This window comes from Tinamus guttatus, unplaced genomic scaffold (genome assembly GCF_059628265.1).
Source record: "Tinamus guttatus ecotype Peru unplaced genomic scaffold, ASM5962826v1 Tinamus_guttatus_pri_ptg000104l, whole genome shotgun sequence".
Taxonomy (NCBI): domain Eukaryota; kingdom Metazoa; phylum Chordata; class Aves; order Tinamiformes; family Tinamidae; genus Tinamus; species Tinamus guttatus.
Window position 1 is genome coordinate 2,048,956 of NW_028288638.1, and position 13,182 is coordinate 2,062,137.

The window sequence follows — 13,182 nt, forward strand, 5'->3', positions numbered from 1 at the left end:
GGCACGTTGTTTGCGTATAGTATTTTAGCAACCTGTTAAGTGACAAGCTTATTTTACACTGATTCCAGATGTTTCTATTGCTCGGCAGAAAGTGTTTCATGTTGCTTTCTTTCGTCCTTCCTTTCTCCTCAGGAAGCTTACGTGATGGCCAGTGTTGACAATCCCCACGTCTGCCGCTTGCTGGGGATCTGCCTCACTTCCACCGTGCAGCTCATCACGCAGCTCATGCCATACGGCTGCCTCCTCGACTACATCCGCGAGCACAAGGACAACATTGGCTCCCAGTACCTCCTCAACTGGTGTGTGCAGATCGCAAAGGTAGGTTGACCACCTGGCTCTCCAGAAAGCCTAAAGCAGCCTGTAACAAGGAGTGCATTTATTTAGCTACCTGTCTATGCAGGTGTTTGTATTTCCCCAGTCCCTGTTGTTCCTAAATATTTTATAGGTGGTCGGAAATTGTTACTTTTAAAAAACTTTTTTTTTTTTACACAGAGTATTCTCGCTGGCAGGTCTATGTCCAAACCAAACATTCAGAAATAAAATGAAATGAATGAATCTGTGTCAGAGAAAGGAATAGAATTTGGCAATTTGATACCAAAGTGCTGCTTCCATCAGTGAATTTCTTTGGGCTGTGCCCCAGGACAGACAGTGATACTGTCAAATACTCCCTTATTTGTTTCTGAGAGTAATGGCCCCAGTTTTTCAGGCTGAAATCTCTGAGGCTTGGGGGTTGAAACTGCTCACTGATAAATAGCAGCTCGGTTCTGCAGGCTGTTTGGGACTGAACAACCTTTCAGCACCCTAGGGCTGTTCTGCAATTTATATGCACTGAACTGGTGCAATAAGCTAATTGTAATGACCATAATGGCAAATAAAAGAGTCATTATAACACCTGGCACTGTTTGCCTGCTCTGCATTGAACTCAGCTAAGAGCCAAAAGAGAGTAGCGAAGGAGATAGAGCTACAGTTACAGCAGCAGCAATAGTCTGTGTTTGAAAAGTGCCTGGGCACTTGTGAACATGGCGAAATGGGGCTAAAAGAACAGCTGTAGGTTGCATAAGTGTTACTGTATGAGATGCAATACCTGCAAAGCCTGGGTCCTTAGTGCTACCCTTTTCTGTGCTGCTCGTCTGTAAGTCAACCGCGCACTTACAGCCTTGCTGCTCCCTCGAGGCCGACTACACCAAGCGCGCCAGGGCCATGGCAAGTTACTGGAGTGGCAGAATCCAACCTCGGGGCAGTGCGGTTGCCGTGCGCTGGCCCCACGTGTCGCCATTCACAATTGTTGGCTTCCCTTTGATTTTTCCCCGTCCGTTCAACGTTTGCCCGTAGCGGCCCGCGGCCTCCCCGGGGACACTCGACCTTCACCGAGCGCCTTTGTGGTGCTCCGCACAGGGGGCTTCTCAGAGCGCTCATACACAAAGCGCGCGGCATTTTCCCACCGGTGCCTCCGGTGCTGCCCCTGTGATGAAGTCAGGGGCCCCTTTTTTTTTTTTTTTTTTTTTTTTTTAACTTTCTCTCACTCTTTAAAACTCTACTTTTTGACAGTGGGAGGGAGAATCATAGCAAATATATTGTGTCTGGTAGCTACCCAGCAGGAGACTTATTTTTGTTTCTGTTTTCACGGCTTTGAAATAATTTTTCTTTGTATCATTTATAAACATAATCTTTCACTGGGGCACAGAGACATGTTATAGCAGAGAGCATATACGTTCCACATGTAGAAACACTGTCAGGGAACTGTTTGAACGCAGTAGCCTCACACTTAATAATCAGAAATGCTTTAAATCCCAGGCCTGCACGCAATTATAGATCTACTGAACTTTATACATGGGCAGCTCAGTGTCTTCCATGTACAGTTATGCATATGCACAAGTGTCTTAGCTATCAGAGGCTTAAATATCTTAATGTGAAACTGATACTCTGCCTTTCAGCAACTTTGAGTCTTAACAAGCCTCTGCAGCTCTGCATGTTTAGCAGGAAATTTTTTGTTCTACTGGGGCTAAATTAAGTGTCTTTTTTTTTTTTTTTTAACATAGTCCGTTTTCTGTCAGCAGCTCAGGAATTTTTTGTTTCCAAAGCTCAGCTCATTAAAGATATATTTCTATAATTAAGTGCATGCTCATGTGCCAATTTGTTTGGGAGGTTTGTTTTGGCAACATCCACAGCTCAGGGCATGAGTGAAGCTCTGCTCTGAAACATCAGGGAGGATCTGATGGTGGTCCAGGTTCACTGTGGGCTCGAGAAGGGGGTGGAAGCTGGAAGAGCTCTATTCCCCTCAGTGCTCTGTCATCAGGCTAATAGGATCGTCTTGTTGTTAAATTTGTAGGCTAGCAGTGCTTTTTTGCTAACTCTTGCCTTCAGAAACGTACAAACAAACAAACCACCACCAGGAGAAACCTATCAGCTGGGAATAATTGTGGTTTTTAGAAAGGACCTTTCAGGAAACTTCGGGAGCCTTTTGATTTCATACGTGAAAGAGAGTTCAGGGAAAGGAAAATAATCTCCATGGTCAGAAGTGCAGATGTTGGGTTCATGCCTTGAAAGTCCAGCCAGTACAATTAACCATTTTATCTGTCCAGGAGCTCTGTCGGTTGCTCTGGAGAAAAGTCGTGTGTCTCCTGCAGCAGCAGCTGTATCAAAAGAGCACGTATGCGATGGCAAATGGAGTCTGATCAGGGTGGAGGAACTGGTAGAACTTGCCTTTTCCAGCAGAACTTGAAAACAGATGCAGCTCTGAGCTCTGCCATAAAAGCAAATTTTCTTCCCTTTTATCACCTCCGCAGTGGACTGCCTGATTTTTGGCAGCTAGAAGTCAGCAGGCACTATAACGAGGCGCAGGATCAGCGGGATCCACCTTTGGTGGGATGGTTAATTCCTTTTTGCTCAGACTCTTCTCCCAGGCCGCTAACACCAAAATACTCCCACAAAATATGGGCCCGCAGAAAAAGTTCCTGCAGGGGCAATGCCAACTTCTCCATGTGTGTGTCCTCACCCTGCACTAAGCAGAGCATCATTTGAAGCAGCTAACCTGGGGTTTTTATTTATTTTATATTTTTTGAGTGAGGCATAGGCTGCCACATGTTCATGGCAGCGCGTGTGCAGTTAGCCCCAAGCAGCCCAAGTTTGGTAACTCGCCTGTGTGTCCCAGCCCCGCACGTGGGTGAGCGAGATGCTGACCACAGCTCTGTCGTATTGCAGGGAATGAACTACTTGGAAGAGCGTCGCCTGGTGCACCGTGACCTTGCCGCCAGGAACGTCCTCGTGAAAACTCCTCAGCACGTGAAAATCACCGACTTTGGGCTGGCCAAGCTGCTTGGTGCTGATGAGAAAGAGTATCACGCGGAGGGAGGCAAGGTAAGAGGTGCTGGCAAACGAGCGCGTCTTGGGACGTAGGTGTTTGTGCGTCCGCGTGGGGTTGTACTTCAGAAACAAGAAAGTTACAGAGGGGGTTTCAAAGGGCTCAGCTGCCGGCGCAGCTTGCTGCCTTTGAAGCCTGTGGGAGTCCTCTGAATTCAGCTGGAGTCGCGTCAGGCCAGTGGGACTGCAGTGGGAGCAGAGGTAGCGGAGCAATGAGTGCTTTTGAAATTCCCACCCAGAATGTCTGGGAAAAAGCAAGAATATTTAAAAAAAAAAAAAAAAAAAAAAAGCATAAAATAGGGCTTGTTTGGCTTCGCCAGTGTAGCCAACACCAATAACGTTGTGCTGTTTGTGAAGAGAAAGGGAATGCTGCATATTTATGGCAGAAGAAAGACCTGTCAGACTTGGTTGAGCACGCCTTCATGTTGTACTACGTGCTGATGGAGGGAATGCATCCTGCTGAGAAATTAAAGAGAAGCTGCTTGTGAATATTGCAGAGACCATAAATGGAAACCATATGAGCCCAAATGAGCCTTCGTCATACAGCCTGGGATTGTGGATGTGTCTTGTTATGATAGGAGGACATTTTCTAAAAAAAAAAAAAAAAAAAAAAGTAACTGTTAAAAATATTGCAAAACTAATGTATCAGGGATATTTCTAATAAGCTGAATATTGCACAAGTTCCCAGGTTCAGCATAGGAAATGAAAACAATAATAAAGGGCTTAGAAAGTTGCCTGCTCTTTCTCTCAGATACTTGTGTTGTTTTTTTTATGGTCTTTCTTTTTTTTTTTCCTTCTGCAACCAAACTATTGGTTTAAACACCACCTGGTGGTAAATACTGCTAATAAATTCAGGGTAAGTGTTTTATGGTTTATTTGTATATTTTCCTAGGTTCCTATTAAATGGATGGCTTTGGAGTCAATTTTACACCGGATCTACACTCATCAAAGTGATGTCTGGAGTTATGGTGAGTCTAACAACATAATAATTGTGAGTAGGTTTGAAAATGTGCAGGATTTGCTAGTGACTCTACCCAGCTTAATCTCTTTTTTTCTCCCTATTGCCTGAAGATTGAGAGATTAAACAGTAATAATGGGCCAAAACCAGCAACTTAACAAAGTAAAATTCCCATGACATTGAATGTTAGTGGGGTATAAAGTGATTTGCAGAATATACTTTGACACCTGGAGCCCTTCCCTGAAAGGAGGTGCAGGTCGGAGATTATGCTGTGTTTGCTGAGGTTCTGGTGACGCTTTTTTGTGTGAAATAGAGATAACTGGACTGACAATAAAGCACCATAACCAGAGGGAAGTTTTAAAAGCACTGGCTGATGCTAACAGTCAGTGTAACTCTTTCTTCAGCAGCACTGCTTTAGGTGAGGACACAGACTTATTTCGTTGCAGTGGTTAGTGCTTTAACCTAAAATTGTTAACCTGCTGATGCTTCAGTACCAGAGAAATCAGTAGGATGAGTACAATCCCAGTATACCTGAGATGAGACCATGAAAAGAGAAGTAAACCAATAACCTCCTTAGAAAATTACTTTTACACTTGATATGGTTCATAAGCCAATCTCAAAGAAAGTTGTACGAAAGAAACTTTTCAGAGCAACTTACTCCACCACTTATAAGACCACAGTCTTATATTCCTGGAAAATATTCTGTGAAGATAGTGAAGTACCATGTCTTTTTAGACAAAATGCAGCTTTTGGTCCTGATAATTCATTTGTGTTTCTTGGCGTCCAAAATCCTGTTTTATATCCTGAGCTACATTGAGTCACAACAGCTACATTGCAGAAATCATGGTATGTCAGTAAAAGACGTGGAGGCAGTTGGTTTAGAACTGCTGCTGCTGTCTCTAGAGAGAGTGTTTTAAACAAGAAAACTTCCATTTCTAAACCACTTCCTAGGTTGGCATCATCAGTCGGCATCCTGTATTTCCCTTCTGTGAGGCTGGAAATTCGTTGGATATTCAACTCTGAGATATTAGTTGAGATGTAAAAATCTTTGATATGCCATGATGATTTCTTCCTGTTTTATTCATCTGTCTCTCTCTAAAGGAAGGGCAGAAAATGCTTTTCTGCAGTCCTGGCAGTTCAGTGCCTCTTGAGAAACCTTTGCTGCTCTGAAGGGCATGCTCTTGCTACCCATCTTCTGACGCAGTCTGTGCTCCAGCCAAGTACACCAGCTCTTGGTGTCATCTCCTCACTGGCTCCGTCTTTCACTTTGCAGGTGTGACTGTCTGGGAGCTCATGACATTTGGGTCCAAGCCATACGAAGGGATTCCCGCCAGTGAAATTTCCTCAGTCTTGGAGAAGGGCGAGCGTTTGCCTCAGCCACCGATCTGTACCATTGACGTCTACATGATCATGGTCAAATGTGAGTCAAGCACGTCTTGTATGCAGTCCGCTGAGGACAGCTGCTTTGGTTATGTTGCACTTATATATGCTGTGTTCTTAATGCTTGCATGGAAGCATTATTATGTGAAAACTGCAGTGCCACTGGAGTCTGTTCCAGCACCTTGTGTTTCCATCAGGAGTGTGGGATTTCATTCCAGTAGCCACTAATTCAGCCAGCTGAGAGTCACAACAGGGTGTTCACTATTCACGCTGCTGACTGATATTGCTACCTTTTTCAAACCGAATGAGACTGTCGAGGAATATAAATGGGCACAACGAAGGGCTTTGGCACCCCAGAGCATGGCCTCTTTTCCCCCTCTGGCAGCTGCTCCGATACTGGGTGATTATTTGGCTTCGGGTGCCAAGCATCCCTGCCACCCATTCCCCCGACATCTCCGAGGATCCTCATAGCCCACTAGATGGCATTTAAAGACCTTCCCAGCAGAGCAAAATGCCCTGTTCCTCATGCAGGGTGATCGCCCAGCCCTAAGGCAGTAGGCCTAGGGTGTCCTGCTAACAACAGCTGCTCCACTGGGACAGGCAACCCCACGGCGGGGTATCCAGACCCTATCACTGCCCGGAAAAACCCTCCTCTGGGTTTAAAAGCAGGAGCATGGGAATCTGGGCTCTGATCCTTTCCTCTGCCCAGGGATTTGGTCACACGTCTTGGGCCACCCTAGTCACCCCATGTCCGCTGCTGCCGTCCCTGCTGGAGCAGCGCTGCTTTCCCCGAAGGCCGCAGGGATTGCCAGGTGTCCTTTGTATAAGCAGGGAGGATAGACTGAAATGGTCAGGATTCTTGCACTACAGGTCTTTACTGTTTTTACTGGGGTTTTTTGTTTGTTTGTTTTTAAACAATGTTATTTAAACTTTTGCAAATGAGAGCTAGTAGGTGCTACCTCTGTCTTAAAGTAAGAGGAAATTCTTTAATCGGTAAGAATTTAAGAAGGAAGAATTTAGCAAGGGAGCATATTGCTGGTGTGGCAAGAAGCCACTTACACTGATGAGATCTTGTCTAAAGCAGATTTCAGACAGCATATTATTGCTTCATTCTTCCGTTACCGTGTATAGACCATTTCTTATGAGTTCTGCTAGGCGCACTGACCTTAATCTTTATTATTTTTAATTTTCGATGCAAGGGTCTCTAGATCAGCTCCTCTGTTAGTTGATATAAGAAAGTCTGGCTTTTCTAAGTAATCTCACATGTAGAAACACCAGTATCAGTATTAGAAACCGCTTCTCTCATTGATCCACAGTAAGCTGTACAATTGCTTTTGTTAGAGTCCATTTGCTAGTAAAATGCAGCTTTAATCTCTCCAAATGTCCCCAGCTTGTTGTTTTAGAAATTTAAGAGATTTTTAGTACAAGGAGTGAAAAAATATAAGTGTAATTTTTGCTCTAGACCTCTATTGACTTTATGAAGCAGTGTGGAAAGGCACAGATGCTCCAGGCAATCGGCAAAGGTCTCTTGAAATGGGCTCCTTTCCCCTCCTTCGAAATCTCTTCCAGAGCAGCTTTAATGTGGATTGCTCCAGACTGGTCACCCACCAGTTACCGTCAGGATTGGTGTTTTATGGTTTAGTGGGCCCTGCCTACCCAAGCAGGTTGGTCCTCAAGAGACGGGACAGCCCCAGTCTGGAGCTTCTCTGGCGGTGGGGTTGAAATACCTTCCTCACAGACCAACAGGGCATTTGTTTTAAATGCTAAAATTCCCACTAGCTAGTGGCTTGTGTGAATTCACTGGTGTGGTGGCCACTTAGGCAGTCAGCTGCGCTCTTTGTTTCACACTTGACCCAGTTCTTTCTTTCTTTCTTAGACTCTGGATTTGATTGCTAGATTAACTGTGTGCCCTGCTTTCCCTCCTCCAGGCTGGATGATCGATGCCGACAGCCGTCCCAAGTTTCGTGAACTGATAGCGGAGTTCTCCAAAATGGCCCGAGACCCTCCACGCTACCTTGTTATACAGGTACCCAGCTCAGTGGTGGGCAGGTGTCCGATGGGCAGTTAACATGATGTCCAAATCGATTAGTGATCTCTATAAAAATAAACTGGTCAAAATTCCATTTTTTCCTCAATTGCTCAGCTACCCCATGAAATAAGCCTGGTGTTATGGGCCCACAATATGCATGAAATATGTCTGTTCTCATGGTGTGTCAGCAGTTCAAGCAGAATTATTTTTTCTGTCTATGGCATTTCTGTGTGCTACAATGAAATCTTTAGTATACTGGCATTTCTTTAAAACTGAAAGATCCAAAATAAAAATGGCATAAAGAAATCAGAGAATTAGAGAGGTAAATCTGTTGGACTGTTTATCTCACTGCCAGTGAAAGATTATTTCCTATTATGTTTGCTGAAACTCAATGTGGAAAGAGAAACAAATTAGGAAGATTGGAGCAGTTGTGGAACAGATCTTGAATTTCTTCTCTGGCTTTGATAGTAAAGGGAAACAGAGCAGAACTGTGCGCTGTGAAACAGGACAGAGCTATTTCATAAAGCTCACAGCCAGTAACACGAGTGAGTTGAGGAAATATATTTCCATTAATTTTTAGCTCTTGTTGATAATGTAAGGCTAGATTTACTGGATGGAATTTAATTGAAAGATGTCTGAGAGTCCTCTCTGACGGTGACTTGTCTAACAGGGAGATGAAAGGATGCACTTGCCCAGCCCTACAGATTCCAAGTTTTATCGCACCCTGATGGAAGAGGAAGACATGGAAGATATAGTGGATGCAGATGAATATCTCGTTCCACACCAGGGATTTTTCAGTAGCCCCTCAACATCCCGGACTCCGCTTCTGAGTTCATTGGTAAGAAACTTTCCACCTATGAATGCAGGCCGAGCAGTTTTTGAACAAACTGTTTCTCATGTCTTTTCTCTGTCTCTCTTTTTAAAAGAGTGCTACCAGCAACAATTCTGCCACAACCTGTATTGATAGAAATGGGGTAAGTGTGTGATGACTTCTGAAAAAAGGACCTCCTTTTCTTTCAAAGCACCTCACCTTCCCTTTTGTTGAGCCTTTTTTTGTGGCTCAGCTTCTATAAAGCACCCTCTTTGAAGCTTATTTTGTGAACCTGTGCTTCCAACCTAGCAGGGACACCCAGTGAGGGAAGACAGCTTTGCCCAGAGGTATAGTTCAGACCCGACGGGTGCTTTCTTGGAAGACAGCATAGACGATGGCTTCCTGCCTGCTCCAGGTGAGTACCTCTGCTGTTTTTCCATCCTAAGGGCCATTCATTGGTGAGCTGTCTGGTTATTTGAGAATTCTTGCTTGAATATAACCATTTTCCTTCCCTTTCCATAGCAAGCAAGAAAGCAACCTTAATGCTTCCTACCCGTTTTTTTTCTTTTTTTTTTTTCCTCAGAAAGCAGGAGAATGGATGCATTTTTGGAAAATGCATGCACATTTCCTTTCCTGAAGTGCTATTTCTGCACTTCAGAAAATCTCCTTTAAAAACTGTTTTCACCCCTTAAGCCATTTCTGCAGTACAAAGAGTTCAGTTCGTTTCATTGCTTTCAGATGTTGAGGCACAAAGGGAAGTTTGCAGTTTGATGTGGACTTACAGAGTGGGCAGCCACATGCAGGGCAGGGGTCACTGAGGAAGCTGCTGCTGGGTTGCACACTCGCAGTGCCTTGTGTCTGTACAAAACAAAACCAAGTCCGCGCAGCTGGAAAGAGAAGGCGACCCAGGGTGAGGTTTCAGAGCAGTACATGGGACTTAGCCACCTGCATGTCACTAAAATCAGCGGTAGCTCTCTAGTTGTCTCATGGTCAAAGTCATATTTGTGCTGCTTTGCAAATTTAATTCAGAGCACTGCACTTCGTGCCATGAGATGTCAGCCACTGCATTTGGCACTCTCCAAATCCTGGTACCATGCTAGGAAACTCAGTGGGAAGCTATGTATGAGAAGTGCAGGGTTGAAGCTATGCATCCAATCATACAGGAAGCCACACTAGTTTTATGTCTTCATTTTCATTCTGTCTCTTTATTTGTAATTCCAGAGTATGTAAACCAGTTGATGCCCAAGAAACCATCTGTGGCAGTGGTCCAGAATCCGATCTACAACAACTGCTCTGTCTCGGGAAATTCCACGGACTCGGGCTACCAGAATTCCCACAGTACAGCCGTGGACAACCCTGAGTATCTCAACACCAATCAGTCTCCTCTGGGCACGACAGTCTTCGAGAGCTCTCCGTATTGGATCCAGGCGGGCAATCACCAAATAAACCTGGACAATCCTGACTATCAGCAGGACTTCCTGCCGAAAGAAAGCAAACCTAATGGTCTTTTGAAAGTTCCTGCAGCAGAAAACCCAGAGTATTTAAGGGTAGCAGCACCAAAAAGTGAATACATTGAAGCCTCAGCATGACCATAGAGAATTACTTCTTGCAGCGAGGCAAGCCAGGCTCTTGGTGAAGCACCTGGCTGCTGCAGGAACAGACTCTGCACAGAGCGAGTGGCAACTGCAGTGCATCAGCCAGCACATCTTTCCCTTCCAGCATGTGGGCTGAAATTGCAAAGCACATTTGACAATATCAGCTGGGGTTTTCTTGCCCCTTTCCATGTAATAATGGAATTTTCCCTTTCCATGTAATACGCTACACTCTGATGCATGTTGGAAGAGAGTGGGATCTTCCTGTGCAGAATAAAGAGTAGATGCATTCCTTTCATTTTCAAGTGGTAGCAGTGTAAGAAGCCTTTCTGGGATGAACTTGGGAGCTGTACACATTGCACAGTCAAATTCCTTTCTACAATGCGTATTTTTATAAATGTTTCTAAGAGAGCTTTTGGATCTTTTACAAGATCAGATGCTTGTACTGCTGGTCTGTTACGTGGTGCTCAGATCATCAATGAGGGAAAAAAAGAAGATTGTATTAAATGCTCTTGAGAAGAGTTTCTCAAAAGTCTCGGAACATAAATAGCTGTTCCAAACAATCAATTTTTTTTTTTTTAACAAATTATCTCCTTATACCACTTCCTGGGATGAACAGGAAAAGTGCATCTGGGAGATGTGTGGGAGATTCTGTTCACAGAAGAATGAAGTGGATTACTCTGGGGAAAACTAGCACAAGGACTGAATGGCAAGACACATCACCTTCTGACCACTAGTGCTAAAAACTGACAGGAGGAACTCAGCTCAAAGCCCTTTATAAACGCTTAGAAAGTGCTCACTCGTCTGTTTTCTGATGGTCAAGCGCAAGACATTTTTTTTTCTGATCCATTCTGCAGCTGTAGAGTTGTCAAAAATGCCTTTTTCTTTAACAAAAGTGTTAGAAGATGTTGCCATAACTGAAAAATGAAGTGTCAAATAACATTTAACAAACGTTAATTAAATGTCAAGGAAATGCAAATGGTGGCAAATTGGAGCACTCGTGAGACGGACAGTCTGAAAGAACTGCACTAAATTAAACACGATAGGGCAAGAATCACAGGTAGCTTTACCCAGGCAGTTTCATCTCACTTCTTAGAGCGGCTCAGGGCAGGAATCGTTTTTCTGCATATGTTTGGCACAGAAAAGAGGCACATCTGCCTTATGCTTTTCTGACCTCCAGGCAGTTGCTGCCAGTTGCTGGATCGTTGTAGGACAGGAGCTGGGGCTGTTTGCCTGGTTGCGCCCATCCCTCTCATCCTGGCAAGGTGGGAAGCAATGGGAGGATGAATTAGTGGAAAGAAGAAAAATAGGGGATGCTGGAAAATGTCATCATCCTCTACTGAAGCACAGGGCTACCTTCAGCTGCTTTTGACCGCGTGTAAGTCACAGGGTAGCAGGGGATATGTAGCATTTTTTGATGGGCAGGAAATGGTCAATTCTGTGCTGCACGTTGGTGCTTTGAATATTGCAGTGTGTTCGTCCATTTACATACTGCGCCTGGAGTCCAGGACCGAGCTCCTTAGTAAAGCCTTAGCTTTTAGAGATTTCTTGAGGATTGATGGAAAAGAACAATCGTGTGAAATGTGTGCCCTTTAAAAGTAATGCAGTGTCAAATGCGTTCACGGCGTGTGCGCCGGCACATCAGCCACGCGGCGGCCGGGGGTAGCACCGTGTCTTGGGTCAGAACCCCAGGGTTGTCCTGCCTGGTCCATCTGTGTCACAGTGACCACGTCCCCGTCACAGCCTTGTGAAGGATGCGGTGCTTGACTTTGCTACTGGCTGATATTCCAATTCCTATAAACTAGGATCCAGTTCCCATGTGCAGTTAATGGCAGATTCCTCCTTGCTCCCCTGAGAGCAGATTTGCTGGGCTGCTCTCCTGGATGGGCAACATACTGCTTGTCCCCGTGCACTGCCCCAGAAAAGGGTATTTATAAAATCCAGAAGTACTTCAGTGGGAATCATGGAAAATTTATTGGTTTGCCAAATCTGTTACATTGCTGGGAAAAGCAGTAGAAAATTATAGTGTGCAATGTTTTCCTACAAAACCACTGTTATGCAAAATAATTTATTTAAATTTTTTATTATTTGATTCTGTTTTCTAAAACAAACAAAAAAAGCCTTAGGGAGTAGCAGTATGTGTCACCAGCATTATGTAGAATGAAAACCATCTAATACAGAGTAATGTGCTTGCCTTTTCACAATAATTCATGAGAGATTCAGTAGCAACTCTTTGTTAGAACCAGGGAGGCCCATTTAAAAACGCAGAAATGTAAGCCTGAAAAATTGTCGTGCTTTGAAAGTATTGTGCTGAGAAAAAGAGCAGAGAGGATGCAGAAACCGCAAGCTCTCGTTAAAAAGGTGCAGGATGACTCCAGATTTGTGGGATTAGCAATACTTTAAAACAGTTCTCATGCATATGCACCCTCCAAGCTGCGTTTTGCAAACTGGCATCTCTACAGGGACGCAATTCTGGGAGCGCAGGGGCTGCGCAGCAGCACGGCCCTTGCTGCGGGTCTAGGGGCTGTGCTGGCTGGTGCTAAGAGCCATTAGCAAAGTGCCATGATGCTTCCTCTGACGACAAAAACCAATCAATAGGCAGCTGAAACGATCTGTTTTTCCCGCTGTGGCTCACATTGCTGCGTGGACTTGCAGCTGTTTGAGTGGGGCAGGAATCGTGGGTTTCCATGAAGATGAGCAGAATGAGCACGCTGCATCTCGAGATCTCTCATAATCCATCATCCAGATACAGCTTGGAAGCTCTGCAGTTGTCTCACAGCTGTGGGTATAAATGCTGATTTTTAAAAGCACAGCTAAACAGGGAAAGGTAGCAAGCCACAGCACTTTGAGAAGCTAAATCTTAAAGGCAGTTAAAACTTTCATTTTTACTGTGTTGCTCATGGAAGACAAAACAATCCAGCCTGTAAGTTAGAGTGCTTGCATCTCTTAATCATTGGAGCAGCAGCTACTAGGGAACTGTTGTTCCTACAGCACTACAGACTCAGAGACTTCCAATAACTGCCAAGAACTTGGAAATAAGCAACAGGCTTGG

The 13,182-nt window shown here is 44.6% G+C and overlaps 1 protein-coding gene across 1 annotated transcript in view; it reads left to right on the forward strand.

Moving 5' to 3' along the window:
• The window catches only part of EGFR (epidermal growth factor receptor), a 140,052-nt gene extending 129,016 nt beyond the window's left edge, over nt 1-11,036 (forward strand). The window contains 9 exon segments of the mRNA XM_088520874.1: nt 133-318; nt 3,202-3,357; nt 4,253-4,328; nt 5,592-5,738; nt 7,627-7,724; nt 8,398-8,565; nt 8,654-8,701; nt 8,848-8,953; nt 9,760-11,036. Of these exon segments, the coding sequence (XP_088377000.1) occupies nt 133-318; nt 3,202-3,357; nt 4,253-4,328; nt 5,592-5,738; nt 7,627-7,724; nt 8,398-8,565; nt 8,654-8,701; nt 8,848-8,953; nt 9,760-10,127 (1,353 nt within the window). The 3' untranslated portion in view covers nt 10,128-11,036.
• The last annotated feature ends 2,146 nt before the right edge of the window (nt 11,037-13,182 follow it).